The sequence below is a fragment of the Leptopilina heterotoma genome, unplaced genomic scaffold (genome assembly GCF_015476425.1).
Source record: "Leptopilina heterotoma isolate Lh14 unplaced genomic scaffold, ASM1547642v1 Lhet_60, whole genome shotgun sequence".
In the NCBI taxonomy this organism is placed as follows: Eukaryota; Metazoa; Arthropoda; class Insecta; order Hymenoptera; family Figitidae; genus Leptopilina; species Leptopilina heterotoma.
Window position 1 is genome coordinate 2,955,529 of NW_025111138.1, and position 18,597 is coordinate 2,974,125.

Here is an 18,597-nt window from a genome sequence, read left to right on the forward strand (position 1 = left end):
AATTTGTTTTTTTTAAATTATTCGAAAATTCTTGTAAGAAATTTACTTTTTCGACTTTTTTTTATTTTTAATCGACTAAAGCGACTTTTTTTGCGCCTTAAAGTCAATCCCGTTTATTGAACTTAATTTTCAAAGAAAGTTTTCTTTTTAATTTTTTATATACCTGTAAATAGAAAAAAAAATGTTAAGTGAGTCAACCACATTTTTAATCCTTTACATTGAAATCTTTTCAATATTTTTGAGTCTATTCAGTATTCAATTTTATACAATATGGTTAAATCTATTTTTTTCAACTGTTACTTTATATAAATGAAAAAAAAACAGTTAAAAAGAAAACTGTTACCATCAAAAGAATAAATTAAAATTCGAGTTATATTTTTTGTACTTTGGTTTCTTAAATGAAAGTGTTGAATTAAAATTGCATGAAATTTTTTTTTACTCACAAGAATATAAATAATTAAATTCAGAAAAGCAAGAATTTTTTATTAGAAAATATTTATAGAATTTTCTTTAATTTTCATGGTTGAAATCTAAAATAAACAAAATTATAATCAGATTTCAAATTCCATTAAAATTTTTCAAGTTCCAATGGTTCTAATGAACAAATTTTTTTTCTGTGTAAACAATTTCAAAATTGTAATTACTTTACATTACTCTACTAAATTTGTAAATAATTTAATTTTGAGTTAATAATTCGTCTTTCTAATATAAAAGATATTTTTTAGTAAAATTAAAATTAAAAATTAAAATTAAAAATCAGAACTGAATTGTGTACTATTTACAGTTTCCAGAATATTTAATAAAGCTGCAAAATAAGAGAAAAAGGAATCTCAAGAGATTGCTTTCCCTAAATTTTGGAGTGGCTCCAAATTTTCTTTGTTGATATTTGATCACACATGAACTCGATTTTATTTTAAAAATACATTTCAACCATAAGAAAGTGTATAATTTATAGTAGAAAAGAGATAAAATAAATACTAAGTACATGTATTTTTATACTATAAATTTTGCTGACATGTAATTTTACTCATCTTTGCTGTTTTTATTGTCAAGTGTGTTTATTCTTGTTTTATTAAATAAGAATTAAATATTATTTAGTTCATATAAAAAATAATCATTCGGTATACAAGTTTTGTAATTAGAAATTAATTTTTCAGTCAGTGACGATCACAATCTATTGCAAGGGGAAACAGTTTAAGTTGTTGGCTGGTACATTCGAGAACTCTCTCAAAATAGAAACCATCCATTGATCCTCATGGTATTCCAGAAGGAGAACTTGAAATTCGATTTGTATCAATTTACATTTTATATGTCTACTTATTGTCTTAGAGAGTATTTTTGATTTCCAATTGGCAAAATTTATTCCCAAAAAAACATTTTTCTTTCTATAAAAAAAAAAAATGTCTCGATAGTGTCTAATATTATAAAGAAATCTATCAACAAACTCTTAACTTTTATTTATTGTGACAAGATCGTTCAAGGGTCGGTGCCATTCTCGTTTTCTTCACGCGATCTTTTCTCATCTATTCCTGGATTCCAAACGAGAAAGACTCAATGCACTGTGTGCGTCTTTGAATCTTTCTCAATCTTTACTTGTAATCTACAAGTTTTTTTTTCTCCTCATTCTCTCAAGTTTGTGAAGCTTATATCAATTTAAACTAATCTCTCCTTATACAATTATAGTGAAATTAATTACCGCAGAAGTTAATTTTGCTCGAAGATGTTTCAAGTCGATAACGTTAATTACATATATCATTTGTGTGGATAGTGAAAATAAATAAGACAGATTTTTCTTATTGTCAGTTTGCACATTTTTCTACTTTGTTGAAGTTTGCAACTTATTAGTAATTTTATATTTAATTTTTTCATGTTCCAATTATTTTTTGGGACGAATTTTAATAAACTTTGAAGCAAATCATGTGGCTTTTAGACTAAAGAGACAACTCTCTGTCATAATCCGTTCTGGTTGAAATTGGCCGAGTGGTCGTCCAATTTTAACACGATTCACGTCTGAGGATCTGTGTTAAAGGTGTTCTATTTCAAAAGGGTTCTCTACTTTGGCAATTACTTTTTCTCGGAACTTTGCAAAATTTTGTATATTTTTCGCAAAAGTTTTTTTTTTGTCTAATAACTAAATAAATATTTATTTAATTTAAATAAACATTTTGGTTTACTTAATAATAAATTTTTGCTTTTAAAGAAAGAATTTGATCATCTGCAGCAAAGTTTTAATTGAAACATACATTTATTCATACAATAATAATTACACTAATAATAATTTAACATAAAAAATTTTTAATATTAATAGTATTGAAAAAAATAGTAATTTTTATATAGATGTATGTTGAATTTCTAGAAATGAGATCTCATTTCTTATGCTAATTTTTCCGTTTCCTCGTGACTCATACGACCCTCATGATTATAATGTGACAGTGTACATGAAGCTCTGCCTTTTTCCTTTCTCTATACATTAACAATACACACGTGACACGCCGTAATAAGAAGGTGTCAATAATGTTGAAACACTTATTGCCGTATATAATATTTGCCAATACCCATTTTGTATTGATTTTATTCCCATTTTTCTTCATCCATAATTAAAATAATTGACACACAGAGAGATAATATCTTTATTTTTGAAGCAAGCGTCTCAGAAAAATTGCTTTATTGATTTTTTAATTATTTTATTATTTTTGTATAATATTAAAAATCATGTCCCCAAAGTTTTGAACATTCAAATATGATATTTTTTATTCCGTTAGTTCGAATTTTGTTAAAAAATATTGTTATTCTATAATTAAAAACTTAATTTTTAACCAAATGTTTATGTTCCTGAAGTTGATGCCGACGTTCAACAGGGGACGCAACAAGGGAACAAAAGTCCATTTAGTTTTTAATGTATAAACCTTTTGAAATAATTAATTGATTTTTTCGATTTCAGGAAAAAATGTTTTATTTAAATGTTTCTTTCCTATTTCAATTCGGTGATTTTTACACTGAAAAAAGTTTGTTCTAAAAATTCAACTGCTACATTCTTAATCAGTTTTCTACGAATAATTAAGAATAATTGTTTCAACTGAAATTAATGACTAATCCAACTCGATTTGGTATTAGGGAATAATTGTTCTTGTTCTAACACCACAATAAATGGCATTTTTGATGTCTGTCCAAAAAGTAATGTGCAATTTATTGCCTAGACTCTTCTCGTGCACCTGTATAATAGTTACACTGTCTCTTGTGTATGATCGTCAGACTGCCGTTGGCAAGTGAATTATACAATTCGTTCTGGTATGCCTCTCGTGTTACATAAGAATAATTACAATGACACTATCCATGTCAAGTTACAGGCATAACTCACAAATTATTATTTCATTCAATTTTTAATATATATATGGAATGATAATTAATCCTTGGAAATTGGAGTATTTTCTTTATTTTTTCATCGTCATTGGCAGTAACAAAAGAAAAATATTTTCCATAAATTCTGAATGTTCTAACGAATGAACAAAGTAAGAAAAAAATATTAATTTGAGCCTTAATTTTAATTTAAAATTTTAAATCAATATTTTATTGCTGATTTGAATTGAATCTATTATCTAAAAGTGGATTTGTCCAAAAATCATATAATGACTTTATAATGCCTTCGAAGATCCATTGATGAATGAAATATAATTCCATAGGAGAACGTGCCACTCCCATATCGCATTCTGCGTATAAAATTCTACGAACAATTTAAATTGTATTTTTGTCCCAATTTTTTTTCCTTCAACTTCGAATGTCTTCTTTATTATCCCAAACACGTCAATTCTTTTGTCATGGAAATCATTCCAAAAAGTATCTCTGTTGCATGCGTTTGAATACTGGTTTTACAAAATATTTTTCTGTATTCTTTTTCAATCGTCAAGTTTCACTTTTTATTCTCATCGCAAAATTTTGCCCTGGTAAACACGCAGAGAAAAAGGATTTTTACTTTAACAAGCGAATTATCAAAAGAAGAACTAAAAAATGATTGCTGCTTAAATTTATGAAATGTATGATTTATACAATTGAGGTTTTTTTACAAACACAGCAGTTTAAACAATTGTTTGTTTTTTAAACAAAAATCAAAATTTTTTAGTTCTATTTTGAAAATTCATTTCTTCCTGTGCAAAATTATTGATTACATACTAAAATTGTGATTTTCACCAGGCGTTATTTTTTGACAAATTGACAACATCTTTTTCTTTTATTCGATTGAAATTTGAAATTACATAAAATATTCAAATAACATGTTGTGTTATCAAATGGAAAGTCAAAATGGCCGCAATGATCCAAGAACCTGTCTCTCTTTCTTACTCAGAAAGGTGTCGACGTCACAAAATGGGAGAGTAGTAAGTTGCTAGTTAAGAATACCTCCTCAGTGTTCATGTTCTCCTAATGAATCTATCGATCACCGTAGATCATCGATCGTCATTATCGATGATCCTACAACTTTTCCTAGATCACTTCACACTCGTAGAGTTCTAATTACTTCAAAATTCATTTTAAAAAACTTATATCCCTTCTACTATTTTTAAATATTGCCCTTTATCCGACACATTATTTTTCATCATACTTTTTTTGGTAAATAAATTTTAGCTAAAGATTTGAAATTCAGCTATATTTTGAAAAATTATTATTCTTCAATTGAAAATAAAATTATTATTTCTTACCGAGTAATTTTGGGTAGAATCTTCTGTATGATAACTGCAGAAAGCGGTTGATAATTTAAATTATACTTGCGTAAAAAATATTTTTCTGTCAAAGTGAAAAGTTCGGATAGATCACGAAAGATGGCAACACTTGAAACTTTCAAAAATGTATTTATATAAATATCTGTAGAGAATGTTACACATTTTTCTGAAGTTTTTACTTGTTCGTTTACTTAATTATTAGCGCTCGTTTCACTGTCCACTTAAAAGTATGAAATCGCAACGAATACCATTATTTTTTGGATCATTGTTACATACTTTGGATATCCAAATTTTGTTATCAACTTTGCTCCAATTTGGAATCGATTTTGATACTATATTTGGTATCGATTTGCTCCAATTTGATATTAGGTCTCGATCTTTTCAGCATATTTTGATAAAATCCAAAAGTCATCAGTTTATTTTGACTTATTTTAATTCAAAACTTCTGAAAAACTTAGTTTTTTGAAGCATTCAAGTCTAGTTTTTTGAAATTAATAAAATTATGTTTTTAAAGTACAAAAAAAAATTCGAATAAAATGATTTATAGTTCGGATAACAAAGAATTCGGTTAATCGAGATTCGACTGTATTTTGAATCGACTAAAACAACTTCTTTTTTTTTGGTCTTCAAATCGATCCGAGACCTGACTATCGATTTGATCTCATTTCTCATCAATTTTGATCCAATTTGGTATAAATTTGATACTTTCAAGAAAACAGTCGTGAAATTACGGGTGAAACAAAAAATATAAAGGAATTGAATATATTCTTCGTATTTTTTCAATTATACGGGCAAATTTATACTGCCCACGTTATATCTTGAGCTAACAAGCTTTATATTAGACGAAAATTCCAAATAACGAAGTGTAACAAATTTTACATTGTTCGTTATATTTACTAGATAAAAGTAGAATTATGTATTTACTGGAACAAGAAATCCTTGCGATTTCTATTTTTAAACTATAACCTTACCATGAAAAAAAATCATTTTCTTTAATGCAATTTTGTTCATTAAATTTTTGTTACAATTTACGAGACTCAAGAAAAGGTGTGCACGTAATGCTTCATTTTTATTATTTAAGATCTTATACAAGTGTCTCATAAATTATAATTAGTTGTTATTTAAATTCCCTCGACTTTCTTAATAAGCCTTTAAAATAATCGTTTTCCAAAACGTAAAATGATATTCGTTGAAACATTTTTTTAAATTGACAAATATTTCTTTTGCAATACATTTTTTTGAACCCCTTTTTTTTAAATACATCAGGGTTTCCACAGGTCAGGGAATTCAGGAAAAAATCAGGGAAAGTAGAATTGTTCAGGAAAATCAGGGAAAAGTCAGGAATTCTTATTAAAAGTACTAGAGAAATTTTTTTTTTCTATTTCTGACCACAATGGATTTTTAAATATTGTTCAATTATTTCCAAAGTTTTAATGCAATTATCTTGAAAAATAATAAAATTCTTCATAGAAATTCAATTATTCTTAGGAATTTTAATAAAAATCTTTGCAAAATTCAATTATTTTCATAAATAACAACATTCAATTATTTTCAAAAGTAATAAAATTCTTCGAAGAAATTCAATTATTTATAAAAATTTTAACGAATATCTCGCTAAGAATTCAATTATCTTTATAAATAGCAAAAATTTTCGCCAAAAATTCAATTATTTTTAAAAATTTAAATAAAATTCTTTGCCAAAATTTCAATTAGTTTCAATAGTTTTTCGTAATTCAATAATTTTCATAATTTACTATTTTCATAAAATGTATTAAAAAATTTAATTATTGAAAAAATTTGTTGATACAATTCTACGAAAACATTTAATTATTTTCATACATAATAAAATTTCATTTAGGAATTCAATTAATTTCATCGCAGAATTAAAATTTTTTTTTTTAATACAATTTTTAATAAATTCCTCGAAAAATGCAATTATTCTTAAAAATTTTATTAAAACATGACAAAAGAATTCAATTTTAAGAAACATTCAATTATTCAATAAAATAATAAAATCCATTGCAAAAATTCAAATATTTTCATAAAAAAAACTTTTAATTCGTCGCAGAAAATCAATTATTTAAAAAAATTTTAATAAAATTCTTTAAAAGTTTTAAATTATTTTCAAAAATTGTTTTAAAATTCTTTAATTTAATTTTCTGTAAAATTTTAATTAAATTTCTTAAAAGAAATTAATTATTTTTATTTTTTCATAAAAATTCAATTTTAAGAAGCATTCAACTATTCAATAAATTATTTATTACTTTATTAGTTTTGTATTTAAATAATTGAATTCTCGTAGAATTTTCTTATAAAAATTTATTTTAAAATGAATTTCGGTTAAAATTTTAGATAATAATTTTAATATAAAAGCATTAAAACTTTCTGGCAAAATATTTTTTTTGCAATATATATTTCATTAATCAGTGCAAATTCTGGACATTATCAAAAGGTCAAGTACGATCGCGTGCAGGTGTTTCAAATTATTAACTAAACTTCCAAGAATTGTTTCGCGTGTAGAACGTAGAATTTATTTATCAACTTGAGAGTGTGAATAAATTTTAAAATATGTGAAAAATGATTTTTTTTTATTATTCATTTACTTTTTCTTTTCCTCCCCACATTATTTTTTTTTATGGCTTGCGAAAGGGATTTTTTTAAAGAGAGATTTCCGCGCGACTGAATGGCGCTCTGATTTTGCAATCAACTTTTGTAAAATATTCCATAATTGAGACTTTAAACTCTCAACAAAAGTTTATTAGCTGAACATATTTGGAAATCAGCCAAGAATATATATGCTGTAGAGTCATTTCGTAACGTGCCCTTCGACGGCACAATTTCCGCTTCCGCTTATACTTAAAAAAAATTATTATTCTATATGAATTAAAAATTTTATTCGCAACTTTATTCAAAACTTTATTCATTTAATTAGCATGATCGATAAATTTCGACAGACTGCAAAAAATACATGTGCAATTAACAGTAATTAACAGAGGGGAGAATTTAATTTAATATTTTTTTTATTGATGCAATATTTCACTAATTTTTTTTTCTTTCTTTATTTTTTTTCTGAAATCAAACAATAATATTATTTAATTGATTTGGTGGAATTGATGTACATTGGATTGAATTGATATACATTTAATTTGCTTGAAACAAGGACAACGTTTAATCCACGTACAAAAGCAATGTGTTGAAATACAAGGCGTATTTTTGCATGCATGCAGTCTTTAGAAAAATAGAGATCTCTGGAGGAAAGCCAAAATCCAATCGTATGACTAACAGTCAAATAAGAATTTTATAGTTCACTAGTACCTGACCCTTAAGGCAGTGAAAAAAATTCTTCAAACAATAGTCATAGAGTAAAAGGAGGCATTTGAACGAAAATAATTCTATGATCATCAAGTTCCATAAATTAGCACAATTATTAATTTTTTTGAGTAATTATTTTTTATTCAATTTCTTTGGTAATCATTTTGGTTCTATATACATTTATTATTATCAGGTTTACCAAAGATCAGAAAAATCAGCGGGAATTCAGGGAAAAGTCTTAGGAAAAGTAAAATTAGTCGGGAAATCAGGAAAAAGTTAGAGAATTTTATTAAAAATACTTGAAAAAAATAAATTTTTAGGATGCATTAGAAAATATTTGACTTTTGTGTTCTTTGAAGTTTTTTGGCTTTGAAGTTTGTCTAAAGTAGACTACTTCATAGGATTTTCCAGTTTTTTTGGAAAACAATGAAAATTGTGGGCGTTTCCGAAAATTCATATTATTTTTTTTTCTATTTTGTATCATTAAATAAACGAGTCGTTAAACCTGTAAAAGTCCGAGAATATAAATGTAATTTTAAAAACCTGGAAAAATTCCGTTTTTTACACTGAAAAAAAATTTATTTCATTCAAATAAGTGATCAATTGACTATATTATCAAATAAATATTTATTATAGAGTCAATTAAATGGTATTTGAACCAATCATTTCAGTATTTAAAGCAAATACCATTTATTTGACTCCAATAAATAATATTTGATTCAATTAAATATTTATTTGATAATAGTCAATTGATCACTTATTTGAATGAAATAAATTTTTTTTCAGTGTAACCTGGAAAAGTCAGGGAATTTGAAAAGAGCAAAAGCGTGGCAACCCTGAAACTATTCGTTAAAAATTATTTTGAAATTTAGCGTGGTCTTCCTTAAGTATTTTGACATTGAAGTTTACCTATAAAATAACATATTTTACAGTTACAATAACCATAAAATATTTATCAAAAAAAAAATTATTAATGCTTCAAATAAATAAAATAATATACCTAAAGTTGATAAAAAGTAAAATTCACTTTAATTCTCAAATGAAAACATTAAAGTCCCTTAATACAATATCTTAAATGTTTCGATAAAAGTGTCGCTCGGAAAAAGGACTTTTGTACATAATCTCTTAATTAAGTCAAAGCTACCAACCTAAATGATAAAGCAAAAATTCACGGGTAATTTATCTTTGAAGAAATTTAATGTAGGCATTATCATTACGCCTCGGTGCGATGATCGCATCCTTTTTGCTTCCATATAAAAAAAAATCGTCGTCGTCCCTGCAGTTTCCTGCTTGAAGAACTCAAGGGGGAAGTGTTTTTCTATAAAAGGAGCCAGGTGAACGAGTCAGGCAACAACCTTGCCTGGCGCCCCGCAAAATGTATAAAAGAAAGTTTTCTGTCCCAAAAAAAAAAAATTGTGGAAGCTGGAGATCAGTGTTGTATCTGAAATTAATACAAAAATATATAGCAAACGATGATTCATCACTAAATAAATTACTATTAATTTTCTTCCATGGAATTTTTTTATCCATCAATGATTTGAATGGAAAAAATCATTTTCATTTGCCGGTGTGACACTGCCGATTTTGAAATTTAGTAAATTATGTAAAAACTAAAAAGTAGTAAGAATTTTGAAAATTTTCAAAGATTTTAATTTAAAACCTTTTCAAAATTCAATTATTTTCAAAAAATCACGTTATAATGATTTTAATATTCAAACGGAATCTAAAATTTTATAAATGAAATTAATGTTTAAATCAATGTTTAATCGAAAATTCTACGAGAATTCAATTATTTAAATAGAAAATTAAATACAATTTATTGAATAATTGAATGTTTCTTAAAATTAAATTTTCATAAAGAATTTTATTAAAACTTTTTAAATAATTGAATTTTTTCGAAGAATTTTAATAACATTTTTTAAAGAATAAACACATTTTTATAGAAATTCGATTAAAATTGTATTAATAATAAATGAAATTCTGCAATGAGTTTTATTATTTATGAAAATAATGGAATTCCTAAAAAGAATTTTATTATTTACGAGAAGAATTATTGAATCTTGTCAAAATTTTATTATTTATGAAAATAATTTAATTATTGCGAATAAATTTATAAAAAATTTGTAAATAATTGAATTGCTGTGAAATTTTTATTATTTTATATGAAAATAATTAAATGTTTGCATAGAATTTTATTACAATTTTTTAAACAATTGAATTCTTTTGCGGAAAATTTTATTAAAATAGTAGATAGTGAAAATCATTGAATTGTAGGACAATTTTTGAAAATAATTAAAATTTTGTAAAAGAATTCAATTTAGGAGAAGAATTTTATTTATTTACAAAAATAATTGAAATTTTGATAATTTTTTTGAATTTTTGAACATATAATAATTAAATTTCTAAAAAGAATTTTATTTCTTTTGAAAATAATATTGAATTTCGGAGCAGAATTTGATGATTTATAAAGATAATTGAAATTTTGACGAGAATTTTTGTAAATTTTTGAACATAATTGAATTTCTTAGAAGAATTTTATTATTTTTGAAAATAATTAATTGAATTTCGGAGCAGAATTTGATGATTTATAAAGATAATTGAAATTTTGACGAGAATTTTTGTAAATTTTTGAACATAATTGAATTTCTTAGAAGAATTTTATTATTTTTGAAAATAATTAATTGAATTTCGGAGCAGAATTTGATGATTTATAAAGATAATTGAAATTTCGACTAGAATTTTTGTAAATATTTGAACATAATTGAATTTCTAAGAAGAATTTTATTACTTTTGAAAATAATTGAATTTCGGAGCAGAAACAGAATCTGGAAATCATGGAAATCATGGAAATGGTATGGAATTTTTAAAATGCTTCTGGAAATCAGGGAAATCATGGAAAAGGCCTGGAATTTTTTATAGTTTCAAAATTTTTCCTGTTTTCCATTTTTTCTCTTGAATAGAAATTCAAATAATAATGAAGCTAAATGACATAAAAGAGAGGAAAAAATGTTGAATTTTAAAAAAATCGGTTTTTCGAATTTTTGATAATTTTCGATAATTTTAGATTTTTCACCAAAGAGTCGAGACTATTAAATAAGTAAAGTATTTTTCAAGAGCACAAAAATAATGAAGCTAAATCCCATAAAAGAGAGGAAAAAATGTTGAATTTTAAGAAATTCGGATTTTTGAATTTTTGATAATTTTCGATAATTTTAGATTTTTTTACCAAAGATTCGAGACTTTTAAATAAGTAAAGTGTTTTTAAAGAGCCAAAAAATAATGAAATTAGATTTAAAATTCCACTGGAATTTCGTAAAAATTTGACCTGTAAATCATGGAAAAGTTATGGAATTTTAAATTCGGATTTCTGTAGGAATCCTGTAATTGAAATTTTGACAAGAATTTTTTACAATTTTTGAACATAATGGAATTTCGGCAATTATTTGTAATTTCTCTAAAATTCTCCAAATTGTATCGTATCAATAATTTACGAACTTTTCGTCCTTATTCAATCAAATTACGGACACGCACCTTTTTTTAAAAAAAACTGACTTTTACGGATTTGAAGCAAATTTGCGGACCTTTACGGACTTAGTTCAAGCACTGAAGAAAAGTGCAAAAATTCGTAAAAAAAAAAATGAAAATTTATCTCATTGTTAAAGAGGCCACGTGCTTCGGTGTTAGCAGGTAGACAGCAGAGTTGACATTTCAGTTTGTAGTGCACGTGTTTTGCTAGACAACATATTATACGTAACCTCTCGTATAAAGTAGCGCCACCTTTTGAAAACATCATCATCATCATCATCGTCGTCACAAATTTTGCCCCCCTTCTTCTTTTCTCTCCGAAAAAAAACACAATTTTCTTTCTTGTATTTTTCTCCTTTCAAAAATGATTCTCTAAAGAAATTATGTTGAGTCTGTAGAAACTTCTCATCCATTGATCATTGTAGAACTCTCTGGAAGTTTCTGGTGACTGCGTTTGCGCGCGCATCACGTGGTGTCGCAGTGCCAACACATTTAAGTTGTTCCCCCGCCTTCTCGTATGACAGTATCTCAATAGTTTTCAGTGGGTTTATGCGTGATCTCACGCGTTTTTTTTATATTCTATATGCAGAATTTAAAGTGCATTAAAGATTGTCATCAAAAAACTAAAAAGTATTCTTAGTGACCAAAGTGAAAAAGTGATAAGTTCTCTAAAATTCATTTGTTTAGAGACTAAAATTAAACCCCCCCGCAAAACCGAAGTGAAAGAGAGAGAGAGAGAGAGGAAACAGGAGGAACAATAAATAATCTTCAAATTTTCTGACTGGAGAGAATCTGGCATAATCATTTAAATAATCGGTAACTGACAAGATTTTAGAAGCGTGTTGGCATCGCTCGCATAACCTCTACCGGCATTTTTTTAGCGAGCTTCTTTAGCCATTTTAAAGCAAATCAAAATTCATTAATACGAGGCTATTTTTGGAAAAGAAAAAAATAGTCTTAGTCAATAAAAAATCGTGTGATTTTATAAATTAAAAAAAAAAGGAATAATCACGTTTCTAAAAGAGTCCATAAGAGCTATGGACTCGCCTGTCATGCTGGACAACGCATCCAAATTCGGACGAAGGATCGATCTGGATTGCGATTTCCCTGTAAGTGCCCTTTCTCAAGAAAAAAAAAAAATTTCCTCCTATTTCAAATTTGTTGAAATTTTTTTTTAACTTTCCTTCCGTGTCCCTCCCACGAATTTTTCCAAATCAAGGTGACATGCGCGATATATAATAAAATTTTCGTCAAGGTTCCTTCTTCTAGATTGTTCGAATATCTCTCAGCTTCTTTTTATAATAAAACTTTTCTCGTTTTATAATTCTTTACTGAAAAAAAATGAAAGTACTTTATAACGTATAATATTATCTAATTCTCTTGATCAAATTCAACAATCTACCGAAAGTGCCAATTACATGACTCAGAATCATTTTCTAATGGAATTCCAAAGAAAAATTCTTTATACCAAAACATACAAAAATTTATTGCACTCAAATTAAATATTTATGAGAATTTTCGCAAAAATTTTAAAAATATATTAATTTTTTAATATACTCATTGCAAAAATAAACAATTTTTTTCTAAATTGATATATCAAATATATAATGAATGTGGATAAATTATTAAAAGCTTTGCTTACTGCTTGCTTCTCTTTGCAAACAATTTTTTTCCACTCACACAATATCCGAATTCGTAGTCGCAAAAAATGAAAAATTTACCCATTTTCTAAAAAAAAAATTTGACTTATTATATTTATTATTGTCATGATGTCAATTTTATTTGCGATATTGTTTTTTTTCTGTTTGCCGTGCATTTTTCACGTTAAAAATTGTTGCTTAGTATCAGTTTCATTTTTGTTTCCCCCGCGTTTGGACGATGTTACGTGGAAGTTAGAAATAACTTTTCTGTCCAATGACGTCGAAACTCATACTACCTTAATGTTTTAAAGTGACGATTCTTTTGGCCTGAGTTTTTTTGATATTTTCAGTCAATGTATAGTTTTTTTTATCACCTGGCTTATGATTCATTTGGAGAAAAATAAAATATATATGTCAATCACACAATAGAAAAAATGTCCATAAATTTACCGCATAATCAGAGGAAAATTATGAAATTTGTTATTCATGCGTTAATTCTCCTCATGCACTGTCAGGATGGAAGCATTATTATTATTATTATTATATTCATATATTAACTATATTCCCGCAGTATATTAAAATAATACACTAGGAATTAATTTTCTGGAATAATGAATATTTTTTTGCTTTTCTGCTTATGACCTAATATTTTGCTTATTTAATGACCTAATATTTTCTTTATTATTCCAGTTCTTTATTTTTTCTCGATATATTTAAATATAATTATATTCATTATTAGCCAATTTATTATCCAAACTTCTTTATTTATTCTTATTTCTTAATTACTTAATATTTACTTTTTTTATTTATTAATTACCTAGTATTTTTTTTAATTTTCTTTCTTTGGTTTCAATATTCTTATATTATTAACCAAATTTCTTTTATTTATTGCTTAGTTAATATTTTTTTTATTTTTCTCTTTCTTTCTTTTTTCAATACTTTTATTATTACCCAAATTATTATCTAAATTTTCTTTATTCTTTTAAATTTTATTAGTTATTAGTCAGACAATGAGAAAAACGATAAAAAATGTAAAGAAGATTATTTACTTATTTAAAATCCAAAAATTGAACAAAATTATCTGATGATAAGTAGAGAAAGGAAATCAAGAAGGACGATAGTTCATTTCTGAGTAGAAACAGTTGTTATTAGCCAGACAATGCGAAAAAAATTAGTTAAGTAGTTTATTTACTTATTTAGAATCCAAAAATTGAACAAATTATCTGATAATAATGTAGAAAAAAAATCAAGTAGAACGATAGTTAATTTCTAAGTAGAAACAGTTGTTATCAGCCAGACAATGAGAAAAACGATAAAAAATATATAAAGTAGTTTACTTTATTAAAAAAATCTAAAAATTATACTTAACTATTTGATAAGTAGAAAAAGGTAATCTATTGCGGGACAAATATTTTATTTTTAAGTAGAAATGGTTTATATCAGTCAGACAATGAAAAAAAGTAAAAACAATTATGTTACATACTTCATTTACGTTTTTATACGAGAAAATTAACCAAAGTTATCTGATATAAGTAGAAAAAGAAAATAAAGTGGGACAATAGTTTGTTTTAAGTAGAAACGGTTGTTATGTGTCAGACAATGAGAAAAATGATTTAAAAAAATATGAAAAGAAGTTCATTTACTTATTTAAAGTCCAAAAATAATATAAAATTTATTTGTTAAGTAGAAAAAGGAAATCAAGTAGGACAACAGATCGTTTCTAAGTAGAAACAGATTTTATCAGTCAGACAATGAGAATAACGATAAAAAATACGTAAAGTAGTGTATTTTCTTATTTAAAATCTAAAAATTATATAAAATTAATTTGATAAATAGAAAAAGGAAATCAAATATGACAAGAGTTAATTTCGAAGTAGAAACTGTTGTTCCTAGCCAGACAAGAAGAAAAACGATATAAAAATTGAAAAGAAGTTTATTTACTTATTAAAAATCTAAAATTTATACACAACTACCTATTTTAAAAGTAGAAAAGGCAATCTGTTTGGACAATATTTTACTTTTAAGTAGAAACAGTTGTTAATAGTCAGACATCGAGAAAACACAATAAAAAATTAGTAAATTATTTTATTTTTAGTTACATAAAATCCAAAATATAAAAACTATAATTTGATAAGTAGAAAAAGAAGATCAAGTAGGACAGTGGTTAATATCTAAGTAGAAACAGTTGTTATTAGTCAGACAATGACCCAGGTGCGAATTTTGGTCGGCCGCCAGAGTTGGAAGGTCGGGCGCAGGTCGGCCCATCTATGGCTGCCAATAGGTCGGCAGCCAAAGTCGGGCCGACTTTGGTTACTGTTTCCACCCAAGTTTGGGCCGACTATGGGTGCCAAAGTTTAGAGAACCTAATTTTAGTTGGTCGGGCCGACTCTGGCCTCAGTCGGGCCGATGGTCGGTAAAACTATGGCAGCCAGAGTTTAGAGAACCTAATTTTAGTTGGTCGGGCCGACTCTGGCCTGAGTCGGGCCGATGGTCGGCTAAAGTATGGCAGCCAGAGTTTAAAAAGGTTAATTTCTGTTGGTCGGGCCGACTCTGGCCTGAGTCGGGCCGACGGTCGGTAAAACTATGGCAGCCAGAGTGCAAAAAACCTAATTTCACTTGGTCGGGCCGACTCTGGCCTGAGTCGGGCCGATGGTCGGTAAAACTATGGCAGCCAGAGTTTAGAGAACCTAATTTTAGTTGGTCGGGCCGACTTTGGCCTGAGTCGGGCCGATGGTCGGTAAAACTATGGCAGCCAGAGTTTAAAAAGGTTAATTTCTGTTGGTCGGGCCGACTTTGGCCTGAGTCGGGCCGATGGTGGGTTAAACTATGGCAGCCAGAGTTTAAAAAACCTAATTTCAATTGGTCGGGCCGACTCTGGCCTGAGTCGGGCCGACGGTCGGTAAAACTATGGCAGCCAGAGTGCAAAAAACCTAATTTCAATTGGTCGGGCCGACTCTGGCCTGAGTCGGGCCGACGGTCGGTAAAACTATGGCAGCCAGAGTTTAGAGAACCTAATTTTAGTTGGTCGGGCCGACTTTGGCCTGAGTCGGGCCGATGGTCGGTAAAACTATGGCAGCCAGAGTTTAAAAAGGTTAATTTCTGTTGGTCGGGCCGACTTTGGCCTGAGTCGGGCCGATGGTGGGTTAAACTATGGCAGCCAGAGTTTAAAAAACCTAATTTCAATTGGTCGGGCCGACTCTGGCCTGAGTCGGGCCGATGGTGGGTTAAACTATGGCAGCCAGAGTTTAAAAAACCTAATTTCAATTGGTCGGGCCGACTCTGGCCTGAGTCGGGCCGACGGTCGGTAAAACTATGGCAGCCAGAGTGCAAAAAACCTAATTTCACTTGGTCGGGCCGACTTTGGCCTGAGTCGGGCCGATGGTGGGTTAAACTATGGCAGCCAGAGTTTAAAAAGGTTAATTTCAATTGGTCGGGCCGACTCTGGCCTGAGTCGGGCCGATGGTGGGTTAAACTATGGCAGCCAGAGTTTAAAAAACCTAATTTCAATTGGTCGGGCCGACTCTGGCCTGAGTCGGGCCGATGGTGGGTTAAACTATGGCAGCCAGAGTTTAAAAAACCTAATTTCAATTGGTCGGGCCGACTCTGGCCTGAGTCGGGCCGACGGTCGGTAAAACTATGGCAGCCAGAGTGCAAAAAACCTAATTTCACTTGGTCGGGCCGACTCTGGCCTGAGTCGGGCCGACGGTCGGTTAAACTATGGCAGCCAGAGTTTAGAGAACCTAATTTTAGTTGGTCGGGCCGACTCTGGCCTGAGTCGGGCCGATGGTGGGTTAAACTATGGCAGCCAGAGTTTAAAAAACCTAATTTCAATTGGTCGGGCCGACTCTGGCCTGAGTCGGGCCGACGGTCGGTAAAACTATGGCAGCCAGAGTGCAAAAAACCTAATTTCACTTGGTCGGGCCGACTTTGGCCAGAGTCGGGCCGATGGTCAGTTTGAAGTTGCAGCTTATAAAATCATTTTTGTTCTTAGGCTTTCATGTAAGCGTAGCGTAATGGTTAGCGTGTTAGACTTCGGTGCGTTAGGTTGCGAGTTCGATTCCTGCGAGCGTTAGAAATTTTAATTTGTATTTATGTGTAAGATTGCGTTTAGTGTTAAGATGTATACAATAAACAAATAAATAATGAATAATAATAATTAATAATAATAATAAATAATTAATAATTTTTTGCAATCGGTCGGCCGACTTTTGGCTGCCAAGGTCGGCACGACCAAGGTTGCCAAAGTGAATCCGACCTTCTTTCTCATGGTCGGCAAAGCTTTGGCACCCCTGGTCGGCCCGACTTTGGCAACCATAGTCGGCACGACCATGTCAGCCACTGGACGGCGGGTGTTACAATTCGCTAGTTCGGCCGACCTTTGGCTGCCAAGGTCGGCACGACCATGGTTGCCAAAGTCAAGCCGACATTCTTTCACATGGTTGGCAAAACTTTGGCACCCCTGGTCGGTCCGACTTTGGTAGCCATAGTCGGCCCGACCATGTCAGCCACTGGACGGCGGGTGTTACAATTCGCTAGTTCGGCCGACCTTTGGTTGCCAAGGTCGGCACGACTATCCACTTGGTCGCCGCGACCATGGCCCGACCAACTTTTCGCACCTGGGGAGAAAACCGATTTAAAAAATACGTATAAAGAAGTTTATTTTCTTATTATTTAAAATCCAAAAATTATTTGATAATTAAAAAAAGAAAATCAACTAAGACAATAATTAATTTCTAAGTAGAAACAGTTTATATCAGTCAGACAATGAAAAAAAGGAAAAAAACAAAAAATAAATTATGTTTAATACGTTTTTTTTACTAGAAAATTAACCAAATTATCTAACAAGTAGAAAAAGAAAAAAAAGACAATAGTTAATTTTTAAGTAGAAACAGTTGTTATTAGCTAGACAATAAGAAAAGCGATATAAAATGTAAAGAAGTTTATTTTATTTAAAATCCAAAAATTATACACAACTTTTTGAGAAGTAGAAAAATGTCAATCTATTCAGACAATATTTTATTTTTAAGTAGAAATAGTTTTTATCAGTCAGACAATGAGAAAAACAATAAAAAATTAGTGAAGATAGTTTATTATCTTATTTAAAATCGAAAAATTGAACAAATTATCTCATAATTAGAAAAATGAAATTAAACAGTACAAGAGTTCATTTTTAAGTAGAAACTGTTTTTTATAGCCAGACAATGAGAAAAACTGTAAAAAATATATAATAAAGAAGTTTACTTACTTATTTAAAATCCAAAATATAAAAAATAATTTGATAAGTAGAAAAAGGAAATCAAATAAGACAATAGTTCATTTCTAAGTAGAAACAGTTGTTATTAGCCAGACGATGAGAAAAACGAAAAAAGAACATAATAAAGAAGTTTCTTTACTTATTTAAAATCCAA

At 28.7% G+C, this 18,597-nt stretch overlaps 1 protein-coding gene across 2 annotated transcripts in view; it reads left to right on the forward strand.

Annotated features, from left to right (window-relative positions):
• Nucleotides 1-18,597, forward strand: part of LOC122509290 (BAG domain-containing protein Samui-like) — a 30,200-nt gene that overhangs the window by 1,793 nt on the left and 9,810 nt on the right. Inside the window, exon 1 of one of the 2 annotated variants that reach the window (XM_043623233.1) lies at nt 11,996-12,658. The exons of the other annotated variant lie outside the window; for it this stretch is intronic. Coding sequence (XP_043479168.1) covers nt 12,587-12,658 — 72 coding nt within the window. The 5' untranslated portion in view covers nt 11,996-12,586. Of the gene's footprint in view, nt 1-11,995; nt 12,659-18,597 lie in introns of those variants that run through there. 2 annotated transcript variants of the gene reach the window in all.